A 16,839-nucleotide genomic window follows, 5' to 3' on the forward strand; every position below is an offset into this window, starting at 1 on the left:
GTATCCACAATCCCCTCCCATTTGTAAATGCGTTTAACGATGAGCGATACGCTTGTTAAAAACGAGACGTAAAAATGAAATGGGCAAGGATAAACCGAAAAAGAAGAAGATGGTGAGAACGATAGAAAAAGAGAAGGCGCAGAGCAGCGACAAGCTCGAACGACGGTAGTTACGGAAGGAGGACGTTGACGGGTGTACGACAAGAACGACGAGTGTTGCCCCTCTCGAGAACGGTGGTGGCGGAAGCGGTTGCGCTCCCTGCGGTATAAGAGGCTCTCGCGGAGGCGCTTCGTCTGTTTAACACTCTCGCCACTCGTTGCACGAAGGAGTAGCCCCTCGAAAAATCATCTCACCTCCGTGACCGTGTTATACCACAAACTAAAAAGTATCGTTATATCGACCCCGCGGTCGTTCAACGAACGAACGACCGTTCTTGTTCGTTGATTTATCGTTCTTTATTCCTCGGGAGACAAAGTTTATATTCGACGAATTAACGAGAGGTGAGTTTATGAAGGGGAATTGATTTTTATTGGAAATCGATTCTAGCGGGGCACGAGGCGCACGGCAGATCGATTCGAACCAGAATAACATTCGGTTCGATACATTTTTTACTTCTCGCGAACAAATCGCGTTTTCCATGTCGACCCAGTGAATTTGATTTTCCATGAATATCAGTTTCTCGGTGTCAACACACTCGTGCGGTTCTTGTTTTCACAATTTGACGAAAATATATTAAACGGAAATAAAACGAAGAATATTACGAGTTCTCAACGATTTTGGGTGATTCGAAAAAATTCACGAGATCAAAGTGCATACGTTCTTATCGAATTTCAATGTTTCAATGCATTCGTATTTTTTCATGGTATTTCAAGTACGTGTGCCGATCGATTCGCGAGGATCCCCGGTGTTGGGAATTCAGTGAGCGATTTTTCATCGTACTACTGCTAAAAACATGTATGAATACCGGGCACTTTTTCACTGAATTTTCTACCCTATTCTCAATGCACGGAGCTCTTGAAATAAATACTTCACGAGATACCGTATTAATCGCGGTATTCTCGTGCGTGCGCGAAATAGTATTGCGGGAATTTCCGATCGGAACGAGTCACACGGGAGCAGCGATTGGAAAATAAATAAAAAAATAAACGAAAATTGGAGTACGGCAAAACGCGGAGTGAACGATTTTCAAATGCTCAGCAATCTCGTTTTTTCTTCTTCACATTTTAATTTTGACTTTTTCAAGCTTTCGTCTTATTTAAAAAATCGATAAAAGTTTCAAATTCAGTTTCACGAGTCTTTTTAAAAAAAGAGTCCAAAACGAGCGAATAATAAGCGTGAAAATAGAAGAAATTTCGTTTTATTTGCGAGAAATGGACGCGAATTCGGGAAAGGGATTGGAATGATTTATCGGAAAATTGGATTTTGGTTGGGTGGGAAAAAAAAGTAATTTTTGAGCGTCGATGTGTGTTATCGGTCATAGCCATGAAGTCGGTGGCGGTGCTAGCGGTGATCTGTTGCCTGATTCTTGGAGAATCGTTCTCGAGTCCGGTCCCGGAGGTTTCATCGAACGAAGGAACGAAACCAGCGAATGCTCTTGGTTTGAGCGACGGAACGGGTCGACAAGCGGTCGCACAACCTGCGGCTCCAGCGGCATCGGCCGACGACGATGACGACGACGACGACGACGACGATGATGATCTTGACCTCGATGACCTTGCCGATGACGATGACGACGACGACGACGACGACGAAGAAGAGGTGAAGCCTGCTAATGCTGCGGCTAGCGCCGACGACGACGACGACGACGAAGACGATGACGAGGATGACGACGACTACCTGGAAAGATTCTTCGACGACATCCTCGGTGGTAAGCTTCTTCTTATATCTTCTTTGCACCCGGAGCTAGAAATTTTCCTTCGGGGTTTCCGGAACGGCGACTCGGGCGCTTGAGTCTCGTTCTCGAATTTCCACGGGACATTTCCGTTCGAATCTAGTCCCGTTGCTCGAGGCCAAATCTGTTTTACGCATCCAACATCCCCGCGCGAGCGATGCGATAATAAAAGTTGAAAAAATCTCTCGAACGAGCTCCATCGCGCAGGCAGCTCGGGCAGAGGCAAACGACGAGTATTCCGATTAGTAGAACTCCCGTTATAACTTATCGAGCATATTTGCCAAGTATGAATGTTTACGCATACACTGACACGTCCGCGTATGCACGTGTGCGAACGGTGACGAGCACTCGGGCGAAGTAGATTCATGTCTATGCTCTTTTAGAATATTAGCTCTCGTCTCACCTCTGTTGTGGCTAACGGTACGCGAAGTCTCGGAAGGCATTGCCAGGCCGAATTACCATAATCCGTGCGTGTTTCGAAATCGCCTTGCGGCTTCGTGTCGAACCGAACGAAATCGCGATTTTTCGATTCTTCGGGAGATGCTGACTTCTCTCCTCGTTTAAGGTAACTCCTGCACTGCATGCTAGTCAAACGAGTGCTAAATTTTCAAAACGCTTTTAGACCAAGTTCAACCTACCGATTAAACTTATTTTTAGTAGATATGTATTCAAGCATATTTTATTAACGTGAATAATTATTTAAAATGATAGTTTGCAAAACCATCAACTGATAAATGCAAATTTCCATGATGACACATTTTCATAGGTTTTTTTCAAACAATCATCTGCATTTTTTAACCGATTTTATTGTCTCGTTATCCTCTACGAATTCACTACGTAGATTTTTCTTTAATCCATTCCTTCAGAAATTATGAATGAAAAAGTTTTTTCACTTAATGAATAATTAGCTGTAACAGTGAAACGATCAACTTGAAAAAAACAACTGCATGGTGGATTCGTAGAAGAACATGAATGAGACTTGTTGCAATAAAATCGATGAAAAAACGCAGATAATTCTTCGAAAAATACCAGTGAAAATGTGTCACCATGGAAATTTGCATTTATCAGTTGATGGTTTTGAAAAACTAGCGTTTTTAATATGTTTACATCTTAAGGGGTTTCGGTACAAAAGTCTAAATATTAAGATATTGATCAAATTTGGTGATAATGTTCTTCAACATCAAGTGCGAAAACACAAATTTTTTCAAAATTTTCTTCTACTTAGTTATCGAGTAATTACGCATTAAAGCAGATTTCTTATGCCCGGAATGTATACCTATATATATGGAAACGCTATGCTTATACACGTGAACTTTAGTGATCAATTACTCGATAACTGTGTAGAAGAAAAATCTTAAAAAATTTGTATTGTCAAATTTGGCGCTAAAGAATATGTTCACCAAATTTTATAAAATTCTGAACTTTTTGAAATTTTTTATCCTTTTAGCATGGCAACATTGTATCTCCTGTACCGAAACTCCTTAATAAGATATGCTGTAATACAAATCCACTAACGATACATTTAATCGGTATGCTAAACTTGGTCTAAAAGCGTTTTGAAAATTTAGCACTCGTTTGACTAGCATGCAGTACAGGAGTTACCTTAAGGTACTTCTGTGTGTACACGTACGAGCTAAAAGTTTGGGCGGCGGCGTACAATGAAATGCAATGCTTATGCGGTGCTGCCGGCCACACGGTTTTGTCGGAGCTTGCACACTCTGCCTGTCCTACGCGATCACGCCTCACGCGCGAATAGGTGGTCCTCCACACATGTAGAAAGTGGCGGTGTAATCGTCGCAACAACGCCATTCTTCAGCATTACTACAGCGTCGAGCGTCAAAATGTCAGTGTTTCCTTAAATCTTATTTATTCGTGACGAAAGAAGTTAAAAAGTGTTCGAATGCCAATTCAATCGAGAAAGGTGGTCGAACATTTGAGAAAAAGCTTTCATATTGTTTTGTGTTGCGCTCGTCAGTTCGCCGCACCGTCGTACACCGTTGCCACGTCATCACAGCTGGTCATGCGCCCGTTCCGCGTCACGCAAAATTAACACAGTTCATCGGTCGATATCTCCGAAACTAGATGGTCAAAAATGCCCATTTTTAAAAATATTAATCCCACAATATTACTGAATACGAGACTGGTTTTATTTTCAAGTCGCAAGTTCCGTTTAGCGTCGGTAATAAAAAATGTAAACAAAGTGCTATCCAGTGACGCTTTAGCGTCCCGTGCAAAATGAGCGATTTTTAATCGCGAATATCTCGAAAACTAAATGGTGAATCGATTCGAAATTTTGACAGTCGGTCGATGAAGGCTATTGTTACACCATATTTAAATTTCAACGGGTTCTTAAGATTTCAACAAAAGTACAGAAGTACCTTAAACGTTGACCGTGCTTTATGATCGATCGTGAATTTTTCGCTCACCCGAATGAGTCAAAACAATCATTAATGGGTGTCGAGTTTGGAGGGCACATTCGTTCGGATCTTTTCGCCGATCGAATTATTTTCGTTGTTGAATAAAGCTCCCAGAATTGACTATTGTGGAAGAATTTTCAATCGGTCGGCAACGTATTTTAACTTCTCATCCCGCAATCGTTGGCCACTGTCAGTGTTGTCTCGACTGGAATGAAAAGTTCTTATTCAAACGAGCATCCCCGCTACTGAAACGTCACAGTTTCGGGATGTGCTTATTTTTATTTACAGTTATTGCAAGATCAGGAACTCTGTCGATCTTTGAACAGGCGGCTCAACGGAGAGGAAAAAAGTATGGAAAAATTGAACGAACGATGGAACTGGAAGAGCTTTGATGCTGTAATGAGCGATCACCGATCTCGTTGTTGAGGTCTTTCACAAATCACGACTCGAGGTCGTCCTCGAAATTTTTTCTTTACTCGCATGATTTCCTTTGGCCTTCCTCTCGATCTGCTATTTTGTATTGTTTTTTTTTTCACATTTTCCCATTTTGGTCTAATCGCAACTCGCTTCTTTCGATTATTCTTCCGGACCTATCATTTCCTTCTGCTTAATTCGACGTTGCAGGGACCTACATACCTTAAGCATCGATTCCGAGCTAATCGCTCGAGCGTCCCGGTGCGCGCCGTCTCATTTTTCTCTCGATGCGTACATCCCGGGGTCGTTGCGGTCAGATCGATTTTCGCGGTGTTCGCAGATTCAACAGTCGATTGGAGCGGCTCGAGCGACCTTTTGGGACAAAGCGAGGCCGGTGGCGAATGACAAAGATTACGGGAGAATTATTTTTTCTTCCATTTTTCTCCCATTTTCGTTGAAAAAAAAAATGCGACGTTCGCTGCCAAGTGACGGAGCCAGTTTTTTAGTCTCGGTGTCACAGATCCAGAGGACGCGTGCGAGCTTTTTCTCTGCCTCTCTTCGAGGCAGGCCAACAGGCGTTGCCTGCCTCGTCTTGTTTTTGCCTTTCGTTCCGTGTGTGGAATTCTTGAAGTAGCTCACCACGCGGACTCGATCCCAGGTGAATGTTTGATGGGGACTCGCCGGAAACGAGTCGCATACTCGGGCCTTAAAGAAGCAGGAACAAGAACGGAATTGAGCGATGTCTGCATATGGCGATGTACTTGAACATTGCACCAGTTTTTTCGGAACAATTATTCCGTGACTACAGTCGTCGCAGTCCCTTTCGTTCGCCATTCCTTATGACGCTCGCGATTGCAGTGTTACTGTAGCATCAAGGAAGTTCAAGTGATACATATACGAAAAATACATTAGATTTTATTATTCCAAGTTGATGAATTGAAATTTTGCGTGAATCCTGTTGAACAGCGCTCAAGTATGTGTGAAAAATTTGGAGAGGTTTCACCGGCTGGTAATCGAGATATTCATTGTCGAAAATGACAGGTTAAACGTGGGCTCTTATGGAAGCTTTGAAAAAATTGCGAACTTCAACAATAAATATCTCGATTTCGAGACGGCGAATCCTTGGCACATTCCGTCAGAAGTTTAATAATACTGTCTTTAGCTTTCCGTTTAAAAATTTTTATTTTGCACAGCTCGAAAACAGTTATCGACAAGATACGCTTGAACCTCCTCAAATAAACGAAGCTGCAGTTCTTCTTTATGCGATATTCTTTCTTTCTTTCTTCTTATGATTGGGGCCGGCTCTCTAGTCTACGATGCGATATTTATTGCATACTCTTCAAAATCGATAGCTCTAAAGCTCCTCTTCGCACAAGAGTCACCGTACAACTAACCAAGTCCCGAGCTTTTCGCAGGCGGTAGCAGAGAGGGGGAAACAGTTCCTGCGATTGCCACGCCGGCAGGCCGCGCTCTCGCTCGTCGCACTCGATCCACTCGATAAAGTTTTTTCTTTACAGTTACCGATACAGAATATTGTCGCGGAAACAATGAAATTGACGGTCAATTAACGACAGTGAAGCTTCGTATGTGTCACGACGTCTGAGATCGCGCCATCGAAATTCTTTGAGGCAGTTTGATCGATGAAAAAAAGGCTCTGTCAGCCCACGCAGGGCGATGGCAAAAATGGGCTGACATTTTTATCATTTAGATCAGGCGAACGATGTCGAAAAATTTCACTTTCGAAATTTGCAGCTATTTTTCTCGCTCTCGCGACGATACAATGTTGCCATGCCAAACCGTGTTAAAAATATTAATAATTTCAAAATTATATGAATTTAATATAATTTGGTAAATGTATTCTTTCAAAATATATAAGACAACATACATTTTTTTAGATTTTTCTACCACATATAGCTTTCGAGTAATTGAACACTAAAGTTCACGTGTATAAGCATAGAGTTTACATATATACAGTTATACATCTCGTGCATAAGAACATCGATTTAAGGAGTTTCGGTACAGAAGTCTAAATATTAAGAAATTTATCAAATTTGGTGATAATGCTCTAGTATACTCGATGCCAGAGAGTGTTATCACGAGATTTGATCAAATTCTGATCATTTTGATTTCGTGCTCCACCCTCCTTTAAGGTATTCCTTTCGCATGAGCGTATTTTTCGACATCTCAAACAGGGGCACTCGAAATTCGGACTGATTCGCAACCCCTGAGAAGTCGCGGTTACACATGCAGTAAAAGTTTCGGCTTCTGCCAGTTTCGCCAATTTATTCGGATGCACTTTTATTCGAGTATAATTAAAAATCAGTTATTTGTAAAAGATTGGGGTTCGTGAAAGGAATTAATTTCTGAGTGGAACCGTTGCTCGAAGGGGGCAAACTCGATTTCGTAGTGAGTGTTGGAACTTGGTTCGATTGTTGCAGGTGGAGAGGACGACGACGACGACGACGAGACTGTTTCGGTGGTAGAGCCAATCGTCCCGGCAGCCCCCGCACCAGTCCCAGCTCCGATTCACTCGGTCCAGCCGGCCCTGAACGCGGCACCTTCGATCCCCGCGGCCGTTCAATCCGATTTGAATGCTCTGGCCGACGGGGGGGTCGAGGAGGCTGGAAACGTCGCCGAGAATTCAGGGGTCGAAGGTGAGAGCGGAAGCTACGAGGACGAAGACGTCAGTGACGTATTGCCCGAGGGACAAGCGGCGGGCGCGCTCGAAGCTGCGAACCCAATAGAAGGTGGTGATGTGCAAGCGGATCCTGTTTTGCTTACGAGCCAATCGTCATCCTCCGGGATTCTTCAACAAGCGTCAGGGGGAACAACGTCCGACGACGACGACGACGACGACGACGAGGACGAGGACGACGAACTCGAAGACATAACGCAAATAGACGAAGACGACGATGACGACGAGGACGAAGACGACGACGAGGACGAAGACGACGAGGACGATGACGACGAAGTAGACGACGTTATTCCCGATATCGGCGATGCTCGTCGAGCACGTGAGTTCAAGGGCAAGACAAAAAAACACGAAACTAACACCCGCATCTCGAACAAAAGATCGAAAAAGGCTCGGAAATCGAAACTCGAGACTCACAAGTAAAACGAGGAAATAATCAATGAAACACTTTATTTATTTTTGTTTTTACGCGCGCGCGCGCGAGAGAGAGAGAAAGAGAGAGAGAGAGAGAGAGAGAGGATGCGAAAGGAGAGAGCGAGAAAAAGTACCGAGGGAGAGCATAGGTGCGTGAAACGATGCGTCTCAAATTGAGAAGAAAACACTTCTCTGAGAAAAGTCAACTAAATTTTCGATTGTGAAACTATTCCCGTTTCGTGGGGAAGCTCGACTTTTCGGCGAGGTCAAACACCTATTTCATGACAGCTCGAAACGAAATCAAGAGCAGATGAATTAACAACAGTATCTGGAAAAAAAAAACGATCGCGCATTACTTTTGAGTTTCGTGACTCTCCTAATTTATTTATTTATTTCTTTCCATCAGCGCTTGTTTGACAATCTCTATCGAATTAATGGTTTATTTTTCTTTGATTTTCTGAATTTTTTCTCGAGCATGGAAGCACTGTGTGCCCGCGGCCGCCTGTTTAACATTTCCTCGTTGTTTTTCTCATTCTCCACTTGAATAATAATCGCCCGAGCAATAACGAGACGGGGGAAAAGAGCGAGACGAACGAAAAGAGCAGAAAAACTCGCATTAAAATGCCGTGGTTACGCGCGGACGACGTCACACGTTTCTCTATCGACATTTTTCGCCTTCCGTCCCCAGTCACGATGACGCCCCGAGTGCCTGTGCATTATTTATTTTATCATTTTTTTTTTCATTCTCAATTCGAGCTGTCGACTTTGAGAAATCGAGTGAACGGTGCGTGCCAAATATCAACGACAACGACAAAAACTATCGTACACGGGAGCAGCTCGCTCTCGGACGAAGCTTTCAAATGAAAACGAACGAAAGATTATTCCTTTTTTTCAATAACTTTCATATCCGCAACAGAATTTTTATAAAGGTCAGAAATACAGAGCAATAAGAGAAGAACGAGTGGAAGAGAGAATGCGTGCTTGCGTGTGTGCTTGTGTGTTTGTCCGCGAGGACGAGAAAGAGAGAGAGAGAGAGAAAAGAAAATGCTGTACAGAGACATTGTCCGATTCGGATTTATTAAATATAGATAATTTATTATTTTTACAAAAAAACATAAAACAAAGAAACAAACAAAAAAGTGTGTCGTTTACTTTCTTGTCGGTGATGAATTCACTCGCGATGTCTTTTTAGAGTCCGTGCGCTTCTTGTCCAGATATTCGATGTTACAGAGAGTGGAAAATTTGGTAAAACGCAAGTTCGATTAACGTTACATTCGCAGGAGTCCTTTTTTCTCAACTTTTTCTTCTTTATCGTGGTACGCGTGACGCGTCGGTTTTCGAACGAAGAAACGAAAACCACCCAGCATTTTAATGCGCATTTTTCTCCACATTCGTTGCTTCTATTAATGCGTTTTTTCGTATTGTTTTCTTTTTTCATCCATTAATCGGTGCTGCAGTAGAATATTCCAGACGTAGTTTGTTTAATTTTTTTTTCTTTGTTTTTTTTTTTTTTTTTATATTTATTCACAATACTACTCGTCGAATTCCCTGATTAACTTCGTTTGTTGGGAGACGGTGGACAGTCGACTGTAACAACGCGTAACTGGACAGAATCACGGGACCAAAATCGACTCACCTTTCCTCCATCCCGAACTTTCATTCCTCGTCATTTATTCCCTTTTCATGGATAAATAGCAATTGTAATTGAGAGCTCCGTAAAATATCGATGGAATCGCACGAAAATGATAATGCTTTATTGGACAGAGTACGCAAGTGTTTTGAAGAACTCTGTTTTTCATCTTCTCTGAATAATTTATCTGTAGATTTTCGTGTTCATTCGTATTTTACGAAGCTCCGATTAGTAATTATTTAACAAGTAGCTTATCATTTGTTAGACAGTAGTCGTAGCGGTAGCGGGGCCCCCTTAAGCCTTGTGTAGCAGTAGAATTCGAATGATCTAAACACTAAACGGGTGCATATTTTGGAAAGAAATACTCGGTAAAATACGCAGCGAGGGATGGTTTCGGATAAAGTCGTCGACGATCGATATTCCGGGGTCAACAGTCCTTTTTTCTCACGGGTCATCGACCGCGATCGAGCGACCAAGCACTGTTTTCAGGGTCAGTCGGCCGCCGCTGTGGCCACTGACCCAAATAACGTATTTTTCGTTTTCCGATCGCTATCGAAAGCCCGTAATTTCGAGTCGCGCGTACGCCGAGAAGATTATGAAAAAATTCTTTCTCCGGAGTTAATAATCGTTTCTACGATCTCAGCTGAGTCGTGGCACAAGAAAAACAGCGGTGACGATATCTCAGGTTGATAACGATCGAGTTTGACCTTGAAAGAAAGGGTCGAAAATGAGAAAAGTTCGCCGAGAAGAAGAACGGATGAGCGGATTTTTCAAGGCCCGAAAAACCCGAATTAAACAAAGAGACCCTCTAGGGCGAGTCCGACACGACCGCAGAGACGATCCAGAGAATTTTTCATCAGCTTTCACCGCAATTGGCCGGAAATGCCGACACAACCGGCCTCGAGCCGATCCGAGATGTAACGATAGGAGCAAAGGAGCTCGATGAACCGATGGAAATCGAGGCCACTGACCCGGAGCCCTGCTACACTCCTCCCAACAACGACCCTGACCCACTCGGAACATCACGGGACTGACGCGCCATGCCTTCGTAAATTCGAGCACCCGTAGCCTCGATTTCAAAACAATCATCCGACATCGAGCGCCGCTCGATGGAAAAATTATTTCAATAATTCATTCGATTCCATCACGCTTTTTCAACGCATGATTTTTCTATTCTTTTGATTTTCGCAAAAAAATCATTTTTTTCTTTTTTTTCGATTTTCAACGTTTGAGGAGGCAGAATAACAACCGTCCTCTTTACGGCTCTACTCTGAAACAACGCTGCTCCAAATAGCCCTACTCTCAAATTTGCTAAATCAGTACAACGCAATATGCCTCCCCTTTTGTCATTAATAATCTGTGTCATCCGCCCAGACGCGTCGAAGAGTGCATGAAATAAAAATCTTTACAGTGGAAATGTTATCGAGTAGATTTATAAGAGTCGAGTTATGTTGCACCAGATTCTACTCTCAGTAAATCCATTCAACAACAGTTCTCCTCTAAATAGACGTTTAAGGGAACGAAAATTTGACCTATTTTCACGATTTTTTTTTACCATTAAAAATTTTAAAACGATGCTTCAACTTTTCGGGCGTATTACTACCGTTTATTGAGCATACAAAAAAATTTTTTTTTTTTTTTATTTTAAAAGCAATATTTATTATTATAAAAATGCCGCTGAAGATGACCCTCTTGAAAAATCGGACCCGGACGGCGTAGGTGATTTCGACACTTCTACTCATCTCAAACACAAAATTCAAGATCAGAAAGAGTGCAGTTATGGTCGGAACTAGAACAAATCGAAAAAATTAAAAATTGACAAAATGGCGCGCTTTTGAAAAAAAAGTTCGTAAAATCGGGTCTTTTTCACTAGTTTTTTAGTGTAAACAATAGGAAATTATTTAAATAAAATTATGATTCTAGTTCCGACGATAGCCATACATGTTGTGAATAACGTATCCAAATTTCAAGTGACTCGGTTGAATAGTTTTTTTGTTTTCACCCCCGCCGTGCCAAAAGAGTCGTTTCGAGATAAATGCTGAGTTTAAAGTTTGAAATAAGGAGCGCGCGGACCGCTCTCTACCTGGTTAATGGACTGTAGAAGCTATGATATTGTGAATTTCCGCATGAAAATTTCACAGTATATTCTTAAAATACTATACTTTCGAAATATCGAAAAAAAACGATTTTTTGAAATTTCCAGACCACCGGGTCCCCTTAAAGAGCGGAGCTTTTATCGAGTAGAGCTGCCATGAGTATAATTATAAATAGCTGCTAGTTAACAACTCCGTCGGTAGCCATTCTCGATAACGACTCCGCTCCTTAATAACTCCGGATCTACGTAGAGTCGTCTATGTGACATTTAAGAGGATGGTTCAATCGGTATATCGAAACGACTGAACCATCCTCCTTGACGCAGTTTGACCTCTTAAAAAAAGGACCTGTCAGCCTACGCAGGACGATGGCAAATATTGGCTCCGCGGAGCCTTTTTTTCATCGCTCAAACTGTGTCAAAGAATTTCGATTCCGAAATTTGGGTTAAGAGTTATGGATCAGCCGACTCGGCTCACTTGGAATTTCCGAAATCGAAATTCCTTGACACAGTTTGACCTCCTGAAAACAGGCTCTCTCAGCCGATTTTTGTCACCGTCCTGCGTAGGCTGACAGAGCCTCTTTTTCATTGGTCGTCAAACTGTGTCAAAGAGTTTCGTTTTCGAAAATTCCAATTAGTCGAGCGATCCGTTCTCTTAATCCCCAATATCTCTACTCATGGTTTCAGAACATATCTCATCACGAGTAGAGCTATTAAGGAAGTTGAAGCGATATATACATTCGAAAAATACATTAGATTTTATTATTCCAAATGAATGAATTGAAAATTTGCGTGAATCTTCTTGAACAGCGCTTAATTATGTGTGAAAAATTTGGAGAGGTTTCACCGCCTGGTAATCGAGATATTCATTGTTGAAAATGACAAGACACGGGCTCTTATGGAAGCTTTCAAAAAATTGCTAACTTCAACAATAAATATCTCAATTTCACGACGGTGAATCATCGGCATATCCCGCCAGAAGTTTAATACTGTCTTAAGCTTTCTGTTTAAAAAATTTTCATGTGCAAAGTTGGAAAATAGTTTTAACACAAGATACGCTTCAACCTCCTTAAAGACCATTGATTATACATGAGTGGACATAATCGTTATGAATTTCGGAGTAAAGATTTTAGAAGCAGAGTCGTTTACGAGTAGAGGCGCAAAGAGTTTGATCGTTATTCTGCCTTCGAGAAAGATTGCCCTGTGCACGAGTAAAAAGTAGGGACACACTTTGGGGGTCGAACGCGTTGGAATGAATTTAAAATGGTACAAAGACAAAAATGAATCGTCGCTTTCTCATCGAGTGGCACTACTTTTTCGAGGCAATTTCAAATTGTAGTGTCCTGTGAAGCGGAGGTGAAGGTTTTCGAAAATATCGGATGCGAAGAAAGTTCATTGGAGAGATAAAAGTCAATGGCAAATAATAGCTCCGGTCGCCGAGGAACGAGAGAAAGAGAGAGAGAGAGAGGCGGAGAGAGTTTACCATGCAGGTGGCCGAGGAAGTTTATGGGTCGGTAGGTTTGTGTCGAAGATTGACCCAGAATCGAATACCAGTTTGGTATTGCGAGTTTAAAACGAGAATTCCGGTATTGTAACACTGACCGTTAAGTAAGCTCAACCGGTAAATCGAGCGTCCCTCCTGTTTACGGGTTCAAGAGCTTCGAATAAATTAATATTGGCATTGGAAGAAAACTGAAAATAAGTGCGATTGTCGCTGGTTTCTCGAGTGCTCACATTTCAGAAAAAAACGTCGGTGCAACGTTGAGTGAAGAAAAACTGCGAGGATGCACGAGCCGATCGAATTTAGCGGGCAAAAAAATCGCCGAACAACTACGATTCGGCGACAGCGCTCTCCGTCATTTTTTCCAACAGACTCGAGCCAGCTTCCACTCTTTACTCTTCGAGCATTTGCCTCGAGAGTCAAGAATTCCGGTGAGCGCGGCCTTCCACGGGTTCCCGACCTCAAACAGGGTCGCCCCGCTGTCTTGACGATGATGAGGGACTTTCGAACGCGGAAGTAGGTCGATGACCAGTAAACAAGCGATCAATCGTGCTCATGGAGTACCCAATGAAATTGTATTCGTCAGACCGCATTATACTTCCGAAGAAGATCCTCAAGAAGCAATGGAAATGGGGAGAACGAGAGTGGGCGGGACCGCGTGAAAATTGCGGACAAGGACGCTCACTTGATAAATAAAAAATATTCACTTGTTCTCAACTCGATCGTTTTCAATCCGGGATTTAAATTTTCAAAGGAATTCCTTATCTTTTTCGTTCAATCGTGGAACGAAAAAATCGTTTTTTCTGTGTAAAACGTTCAAGAAATTCTGCAGTAATGATCGTTTCAATATTTATATTATTCCAAACACTGAAAAAGTTGTCGAATTTTTCTTTTCGAAAGGTACTCGTAATGTTTTTCGCTCTAAAGTTTTGGCATATTCTGTGAAAGGGCAGTAAGTTTTTCTGATGCAAGTTTCATTAAGAATTTGATCATTTTTTCGCGTGTAACAATCTGTAATTTTTCGCAAATAATTAATCCAGTAGCGCTGTTGTAACAAACGATTAAAACTCCTCGGTTGAATGTCAAGCAAAAAGTTTATCATGCGCAACGTTTTTCAGGTGCGATGGAGATCGAGCCAAGCAGCCACGTGCCAGCGATCTATGTAGCGAAATACAATCGTTTTGTTGACAATATTTTGGGTCGTATAAACAAAATTCTTCGTGAAAATTACGATCCGGTTACTGTCAAATTGACTAATCCAACGAGTAATTCAAAGAGCAAGACCAAATCGAGTAAGAAAAAGAACAAAAGAACCAGCACTAAAAAACATGGCTCAAAGAAGAGCGTGTTCGATTCGACCTCCAGTGCAAACGCCCTCAAGGTCAACAAAGAAACAACGAACGCCCCGACGACCAAAGTAATTGTGCAAGTCGCGTTAATGGAAAAAATACAATTTTCGTATTTACACGATGTTGAAAATATTTGACCGATACAAGTATGCGGATTCTTCATTTTCGCAGGAAGCTGACGCTGAAAATTTGGCGAACATCGCGACTACCGTGGCTGCGGAAACTCTCTCTAATTCGGTGGCGAACGCTGCAGTGACGACACCTCGCGTTATCGAAACAACCGAAGCTCAAGAACCTCTTCAGAGTCGCGCTTCGATTAATGGCAAAAAACAGAAGAGAAAGAGAACAAAGAGCAAGAGCAAAAATAAAACGAAAAACAGCATTTCTAGCAGTGGGAGCACCGGCAATAAAAATAAGGTGAGAGAATCGAGTATTTAAGCTTTCCAGTTCACACGAAATTTTGTTCTGACAATTATCCTGAAAGGCTCGTATGACTTTGAGATTTACGTGAAATTTGTATTTATAGACGGGAATAAAATAGTAGCAAATATGCCAGATTCATTTCGAGGATAAAATAAGGAGTAAGATTTTAACCGGGTGTCAAAAGGTTTTTAAAAAAAATGACAATTCTCAACCGCGACTTGTTTTCTCGAGCTCTTGAAAATAAAAAAAAAAATAAAAGAAATTTGTTGGGCCTTCAATTTCTAAGACTCAGGATAGTTGTTCTTCAGATTTCGAGTCTTTTGAGGGCTATGAACGGTGTAAACGTTGGAATTTTAGCTGTTTTTTGTTTATTTTATGAATTAAAATTTTTTAATTTCTTTCACATACTCAGAAGTACTGGAATTTCTTTTTTCAGGAAAAAAAATCAAAAAGATTCTTAAAATGTATGCTATTGGCTAGGGACGTAGGGGATTTTCAAAATATTGTTTAGAGCAAAAGTGGCGACCATTTGAAGAAAAAAATCACAATTTTTGTGGATTTCTCAGTAGAAAATTGTTTATAAAAAAACAAAGTTATCAAAAAACGGCTACATCATGCTGAAAACAAACGTTGGCCCTACAAGATGCAATTTGAATCGGGTCACTGGGATAAAAACTCTTTCCGTTTTGCTGTCAACGTCGATTCAATGGGTGCCATTTTCAACACACCCTTGTACAAAAATATCCCATTAAAGAAATTAAAAAAAAAAAATTTCTAGTACTTCGGAGCTAGTATGCAAAAGACGTGTACAAAGTTTAATTTAAATTTATTCAACCAATTTTTATTTATAAAATAAACAAAAAACATCTAAAATTCTAACGTTTACACTGTTCGTAGGCCTTAATCTAAAAAAAATTTCACAATGTTGGTAAAAAGGTTCACATTGATATTGACTCGAAATGAATTATAGGCGAAAGTGAAGAAGCAGAGCAAGCCGAAGGCACGTGCGATACTGTACGGTTTGTCGTCACTGAAGCGAACGGGAGACGTTTCGGTAAACATGATGAGAGATCACACGACGATAAAGACGAAATTTGGTCTTGGACCGTTGATCCTGAAAGTTGAGAAGGAATTCGGTCGCGCTACGAAAAAAGAGTTGAGAAGTGCGACAGCGACGACCGCTGAAATGTCAGGAAGACTCAGCTTAAGAGTTTTGCACGGTGGTGCTGCAACTCTTCACTCTATTCGTGTGCTCCAGCCCAAACAAGTCCGCGTCGAGAGCGCCGACGACCACGATCGAACTCGCGAGTTCGTTTGGCGACGATCCTCCCACATAGCACATTTGGTTTCCCAAAAACTATCCTCCGCGACGAGATCGATGCTTCGACCGGCCCCCATTTCAACCACGGCGGCATAATTCATCAAGCAAATTAATCATTCCACGAGTCCTCGTTGCTTTTGTTTTCCAAATTAAGATAAACGACAGAGCCGTCAATGTACTCGTCCCGAGACTCTACCGAGTCTCTCGATTCGTATCGCTCTTTTAAATTTCGTTTTCATCTTTGGAAGAACGGAAAAACTCACTTGAAAACGCACCATCGATGAAGAAACTGAAATAATTCAGAGAAAATCAATTGCATCTTCCACGGTCCTAATTCTTATGGCAGAAACGTCAGAGGTCAACCAAGTATTGAAGCCTTTTCCTCTGCCTAAAAAAATAGGATTCGACTTTGTAACCTGGGGACACAAAGACGCGGGGGATCGCATTATTTTTTTATGCGTGCAATAAACGTTAAGGATTCAGATAAAACCGAAGTATTTTATAAAAACGAAGGGGAACGAGGTGAGAAGAAAATCGTTTGAAAAAAGAGCTTTCGATGTTGCATTCGATCTCCGATTTTCAGATTAGTGTATGTCTTCGATAACTTATTTATATTATTTATTTCATTATATCTTGTTGTTGAAGTCTGATGTCTACATTCTCGTAGCAATAGCGTCTGGGATTACCGTAGTATT

At 41.6% G+C, this 16,839-nt stretch overlaps 1 protein-coding gene across 3 annotated transcripts; it reads left to right on the top strand.

The window, feature by feature from the left end:
- Nucleotides 1–205: 205 nt before the first annotated feature.
- On the top strand, nt 206–16,731 carry LOC122414054 (acidic repeat-containing protein-like). 3 transcript variants are annotated; one of them, XM_043424862.1, is made up of 6 exons: nt 206–500; nt 1,481–1,867; nt 7,161–7,736; nt 14,170–14,468; nt 14,548–14,817; nt 15,794–16,731. In XM_043424862.1, the coding sequence occupies exons 2-6, from the start codon at nt 1,483–1,485 to the stop codon at nt 16,238–16,240; spliced, it is 1,977 nt and encodes a 658-aa protein (XP_043280797.1). In that variant the 5' UTR covers nt 206–500; nt 1,481–1,482; the 3' UTR covers nt 16,241–16,731. The 3 variants fall into 3 exon arrangements, with proteins under 3 accessions (XP_043280797.1, XP_043280798.1, XP_043280799.1); XM_043424863.1 differs by having other exon boundaries at nt 14,572–14,817; XM_043424864.1 differs by having other exon boundaries at nt 7,161–7,469.
- Nucleotides 16,732–16,839: the final 108 nt, after the last annotated feature.

This window comes from Venturia canescens, chromosome 7, assembly GCF_019457755.1.
Source record: "Venturia canescens isolate UGA chromosome 7, ASM1945775v1, whole genome shotgun sequence".
Lineage (NCBI taxonomy): Eukaryota > Metazoa > Arthropoda > Insecta > Hymenoptera > Ichneumonidae > Venturia > Venturia canescens.

What these genes read in the sequence shown, in the direction of transcription:
- LOC122414054 (XM_043424862.1), top strand. Translation starts at nt 1,483, where the DNA reads ATGAAGTCGGTGGCGGTGCTAGCGGTGATCTGTTGCCTGATTCTTGGA. An exon ending in CGAACGCCCCGACGACCAAA is followed by an intron (nt 14,469 to 14,547) that starts GTAATTGTGCAA and finishes GACCGATACAAG; the next exon opens with TATGCGGATTCTTCATTTTC. An exon ending in GCACCGGCAATAAAAATAAG is followed by an intron (nt 14,818 to 15,793) that starts GTGAGAGAATCG and finishes AATGAATTATAG; the next exon opens with GCGAAAGTGAAGAAGCAGAG.